This window comes from Elephas maximus, chromosome 4 (assembly GCF_024166365.1).
Source record: "Elephas maximus indicus isolate mEleMax1 chromosome 4, mEleMax1 primary haplotype, whole genome shotgun sequence".
Lineage (NCBI taxonomy): Eukaryota > Metazoa > Chordata > Mammalia > Proboscidea > Elephantidae > Elephas > Elephas maximus.
In genome coordinates, this window is record NC_064822.1 from 93,242,802 (window position 1) to 93,248,801 (window position 6,000).

General features: G+C 45.1%; 1 protein-coding gene across 1 annotated transcript in view; it reads right to left on the reverse strand.

Moving 5' to 3' along the window:
- The window catches only part of CPNE8 (copine 8), a 268,313-nt gene extending 262,589 nt beyond the window's left edge, over nt 1-5,724 (reverse strand). Inside the window, exon 1 of the mRNA XM_049882814.1 lies at nt 5,241-5,724. Coding sequence (XP_049738771.1) covers nt 5,241-5,377 — 137 coding nt within the window. The 5' untranslated portion in view covers nt 5,378-5,724. The remainder of the gene's footprint in view (nt 1-5,240) is intronic.
- Nucleotides 5,725-6,000: the final 276 nt, after the last annotated feature.

Here is a 6,000-nt window from a genome sequence, read left to right on the forward strand (position 1 = left end):
CAGTGTAGAAAAAAAAAAAACTAGCATCAGGAGCCCACAAAAATACCTCGTGGGGTAGGGGGAGGACGCTGCAGGCAAACAAACACAGACAGCGCACATTACTTGCATAAAAATACAGTCCATACTCTATGCCAAACTCAGAATATATAAACATGAGAGATAAAACTTGCCCTCAGGGAGAATACAAAGAATTACAATATACCTATGACACTGTACTTACAGGTTATTTTGGGAGTACTGAAAAATCCAGCTTGAGAAAGGAGGTACTGAGAGAAGGCATTTGACCTAACTCTTGAAAAAGGAGCACAGCCTAGTCAAGAGAAGGGGAAGGGAGGAAGGGAGGTTTGGGGCAGAGAGAGCAGCATGTGCATGGCCACTGGCGCAAACAAGAGTCTGGTATGCTAGGGTAACGCCACACGCTTTGGGACCATACTTATTCATGTTTTGTAACCACGTTTAGCTGGCATGGGTTTTAGGAGCCCTGATGGCACAACAGTTAAGCGCTCCCCGCATTTCACTGCTAACCAAAAAGTGGGGAGTTCAAACCCACCCAGAGGCTCCACAGGAGAAAGAGGAAAAAAAAAAATTTTTTTTTTTTTTTTTTTTAAGAAAGACCTGGTGATATACTCCAGTGACAATCACAGCCTAGAAAACCCTATGGCGAAGATCTACTGTGTCACACAGGGTCACTATGAGTGGAAAATCAACTCGACAGCACCGAATAAAAACAACAGAGCACTCAATACATGTTTATTGGACTATATTCAATCACAGAGTTCGTGTAGGATGTGATGACAAGAGTTCCAGCCAAGTTAGGAAGAAATTTTTTCAGAACGCCTGGCACAAAGTAGGTGCTTGATAAATTTCTATTCCGTTGTCTTTCTTTTCCATTAAACAAAATAACCCATTGCCATCAAGTCGATTCCGGCCCCATAGAGTTTCCAAGGAGCGCCTGGTGAATTCAAACTGCTGACCTTTTGGTTAGCAGCCATAGCACTTAACCACCAGCCAGCAGGGTTTCCTCTTTTGTATTACTATTTAAAATTCAGTCTTATCACCATTATAGGGCCATTACTGTGAAATGACTCTCATTTGACAAATCACAGACAGAGTCTAGAAATACACAATGGTCTCACTCCTTTTGTAATTGATAGCCAATTTCTCAATCAGAAAAAAAATGACAAGAATCACCAAAATCATGTGCTAGATATACTGCAACCTCATTGTATAATAGTCCATTTTCAGAATAAAATGGAAATGTTATAAATGCTATGTTATTTTATCTCCTAATGTTACATCATTTCAACTACAGGTATGTACAGTTAATTAGTTACCCTAAACTTGTTGCTGTCGAGTCAATGATTTTATAGGATGGAGTAGAACTGCCCCTATAGGGTTTCCAAGACTATAAATCTTTACGGAAGCAGACTGCCACATCTTTCTGCCAAGGAGCAACTGGTGGGTTCGAACCACCCACCTTCTGGTTAGCAGCAGAGCGCTTAACCACTGAACCACCAGGGCTCCTCCTTAGTTACCCTAATCAACCTAAAAATCTACGAATTCGCATAATAAGGAAAAGTGAATACAAGGAGAGCTAGATAATCGGCAGAAGTGAAGTTTAGGAGTGAGAGCATGCCTCTACATAAATACAGCAAAATGTACTCGTCATCCCAACTGTTCCGTGTGTCGTCTTAGTTATCTCGCGCTGCTAGGACAGAAATACCACAAGTGGATGGCTTTAACAAACAGAAACTTATTTTCTCACAGTTTAGGAGGCTAGAAGTCTGAATTCAGAGCGCTAGTGCTAGGGAAAGGCAGGCTTTTTCTCTCTCTGCTCTGGAGGAAGAGTCTTTACCTCTTCAGCTTCTCCTTCGGAGATTTTCATATGTCTTTTATGTCTCAAAAGAGATTGACTCAAAATACACTCTACACTAATTCTGCCTCGTTAACATAACAAAGACAACCCACTCCCAAATGGGATTATAACCACAGGTAAAGAGGGTAGGATTTACAACACACATTTTTTGGGAAGGATATAATTCAATCCACAACACTTGTACCTACTATGAAAACTTCAACTATATCAATTATATCGTTCCTTCTCTAATCCAAGCCATGCTGCACTCAAGCTTCCTCTCATCTTTGTAGTACATTCCCAGGGCACTCTGTTCCACAGGGACCTCTTCCTTCCCTACAGGGGAATCTCACCTCTGCATTTAGCTCTTCCTTGCTGTGGGCTATGTAACCATTATCTCCCAGCCCAGTTTTACCTTTTCAGAGGAGAGAATTCTCTTGCATTTCTCATGGAGCATGACATAATGCTAGACATATAAAAGACACCCAAACACTTGATGAGTAAAGAGACTAAATGATTTCCATGAATTATATTTAGCTTCAAGCTTCAACTGTTGATTCTGCTCAATTCGCCAATTGAAGATAAAAATGTCCTAAAGCTTTAATGAAAAAAAAGGCTCAGACTGGGAACAGTAAAAGAGGTCATCCTATCCATTTCTGAGGTGCTTTTCAAGTGTTCGCAAATCATCAGAGACCTCTGATATAGCTAGGCAAGGGAATTCCTTGCTCTGCTTGAGCTAGCCCATAGTAAGGCTGAGGGGCCTACAATTATGCCTTCTTGCTAAGTGAAATCCTAGGAACATCCTAGGAAATAGGCTCTTCAGGCACACTGAAGAAAAAAAGAGGGAACAGGGATCTCAAGGCTGATTCTAACCTCGTCTTCTTTAACCAACTGACTGAAGTCCATAAGAGAGAGACTATGTACAAAATTCCATAACAGAATCATATATAATACATTTATTCAACAAATACTATTTGCAATATTATAATAATAGCTAACATTTTGAGCACTTTCTTTGGTATCACGCATTGTGTAAGCACTTTTCACACGTTTTTATTAAACCCTGGTAACACTCATAAATAACATAATGCTGATACATAATTATCCTTATTTTAGAAAAAAGGAGGCTTAGATTAGGTAAGAATTTGCTCCAAGATAACAAGTCACAAAGCTGGATTTTATGCCTAGGTCTATGATGCCAAAGCCCATACTACACTACCTCCTTTGGTTACAAGATTCAATTTTTAACCATATAAAATTAAAATTAACTCACCTTTTCAAGAACTACTGAACCTATCCCAAAGGCATCAACTTGGGAATTTAATTACATTTCTGTTTGCTCAAATAATACTTTTTACATCAAATTTACCAAGGAATAAATCATAAACTGAGTCAGAAGCAACTCTGAATTAAACAACAAAACTCAAAAGGCCCATCAGAGATGTTTGACACTGGAAGTATTTGGATTCTCTTTCAGAACTGTTTTCCATTTGAAAGCTTAAAAGTTACAAAGGAAACACCAAAGCAACAATATAGAAAAAAGCCTGGGACAAGGGAGTCTCTAGGATCTAAGGTAGCAAGCTGAAACAGAATCAAGCCAATTAGCTTAAGAATCCTAATACACCCATAGCAAAGGAGCATCAAAAAAATAATAAATAAATGTGGGCCCTATTGGTGGAAAGACCAGCTAAGGTATAATTTCCTCATCACCCCTAGAGAAGCTAATGTGAACTTCAGATTTGATTTGAAGCTTTTTTTTTTTTAATATTCATTCCAGGTACAGGCCACATGCCATTCAGACTTTGCAGTGTGTTCAGCAATGCATAAGAACTCTAGAGAACACCGTAAGTGTAGGGCTTTTGGCTATGTATTATCGGTATATATCAATAACCTCCCTAGTATCCAAAATTAGTTTCAGAGAGGGAAAAAAGGCCTAGAGGTTAATGTCTAAAAACAGTGTTTTGTTTTTTTTCTTTTTTTACACAGCTTTACCTATTCAAGTGACAGAGATCTCAGGCACCACTTAAAGCAGTGCCTGCAATAAGGCAAGAGAGCTTAATGTCACCAATTATAATCAGCATTATTATTTCCATGTTTGAGGTCAACCTGAAGAGGCAGCAAGTGCTCATGTGACATAGTCTCAGGAATAGCTAAACGCTGACTCTCCCCCCAAATAACACCTCTGCTGAGGTTGCTAGTGCTTGAATTTCCACAAAAAGAATTTATTTCTTCGGCTTTAGGCTTAGTCTTCTGAAAATGCAAAATCAAGTACCACTGGGTTGGTGGCAATTTAAACTTCAGTACTTATTTACATCGACAATTACCCATGTTTAATAGATTTCTTTGAGGCAGGTTTTGCTAAAGAAAGGAAGAAGAGGATTTGAGGGTATGAAAAACATCTCGGGGTGGACTCTAAAAGCAAGGAGAGTCTTGCACGAAGCGAAACAAAAGTATGCGAACAATGGGGTGGGCTCCCAGTAAAGTTGACTCCCGAACAAAAATAATTCGCAAATTCTGCCTTTCCTTCTGTTGCCATTAACAATAATTGAAGGTACGCCGGCTGCCTCCTTCTCAAAACCTTGCCCCATATAACAATTATGTTGTTTCATTTACACAGAAACTGACCCAAATAACGTCAGGAGGAGTGTGAAATTTACAGTCCTTGAGAAGGGTGTCTAGGGTTATAAGGTATTCAAATACTTTTACCAGCGGCAGAAGTGCGGGTCTCCCGGTTTCCCCGCCCCCTCCCTGCAGGCAGCAGCCCCAGCGGGGCACTGCCTCCCCAGATCTTAGGTAAGGCAAAGAGTCTTCTGCAAGCAGGGCTGGAGCCCAAATCCCTACCACTCAGGCACAAAGCAGTAAAAGCCCGGAAGAGTAAGAAGGAAAGCAACTGGATGGCTCCAGGAAGTGGGTGGGGAGGAAGCTGCCGAAATTCGAGCCAACGGTGGCAACAGCACGTTTGCACGAGCCTAGCAGAGGGAGTCCCGGGGCACTGCGTCCAACGGTCACGAGCTCTTTTGGTAGTGCTGTCCCTTTCGATTCCCGTCATCACCCAGCCACCCAGCTCTGGTTTGGGACGTAAAAAGGTACTGTAAAGTGGGCGGCGGCCGGGGTTACCGCAGCTGAGTCACACAGCTCAGCCAACTTTTACAGCATTTCCCAGAAAGAAAAGAAGTCCCGGAGCCCACCCCTCGCTTCTAGTACCGGCTCCCCTGCTCTGTGGCATTCGAGCAGGGGATGAATCCAGCCCCACAGCTGGGGTGTTCCCCACTCAACATGCAACTTCTCCCCCGCGCAAACGCTCGGGGTACTCTGAGCACTTGCCAAGCGCTACCCTCCCGGCGGATAAAAGGGTAGGAGGTGGGAGGGGAAGCTGCGTCCTCACCTGCAGGACACCGAGACCTCCACCCGCGTGGCCGGGATGGCCGCGCTCAGCTGGTTCAAGTCCCCGATGCCCGCAGTGCTGGTGTAACGACTGTCCATCTTGGGTGGCAGCGCCGTGCACTTGTCCGGTGCCCACATGCGGAGCTCGGGCAGACTGAGGGATCTGAGCCTAGCTCCGGACAGACGGGGATGGGGATGAGGGTGGAGGCAGAGGAAGAAGGCGGAGGCAACGCGCGGGAAGGGGAGGGAGGGGAGGAGGCGGACCTCGGCGATGAGCCTCGAGGGATCAGCGAGCCAGTCCCGGGTGAGGCAGAAGCTGCCGGCTAAGTGGCGCGAGGGGCTCCCGGCTTCCCCGCCCCCTCCTTGGAGGCTGCAGCCCCGGCGGGGACCCTCGGCACTCCCCTCTCGCCTCAAGGCGTCCAGCTCAAGCGATCCAACCTGCAGCGGGGCGGGGTAGGTGGAGCCAGACCCCACCCCTACCGTCCGGGACGGCAAGCCCTCCCGGGCTCTCTAAGAGCTTTGGGTTTTGTCTCCGCCTCCACACACCCACCCCGCGGTCTGGGCGCGACTCCCTCCTCCCGTCAATCAGGTGTGAACCACACTGTCACGCAGTTTCTCCGCCTTGGTTGGAAGCTGGAGGTGGCGGAGCTTCTGCCAGTCCCTAACTCCGCATCATAAGTCTCTCTCTCCCCACCACGCAGAGGTCCTCGCCTCACCTTCAGAGCCCACGGAAGTCCCTCTCACTGTGCTCTCGGGCAGGT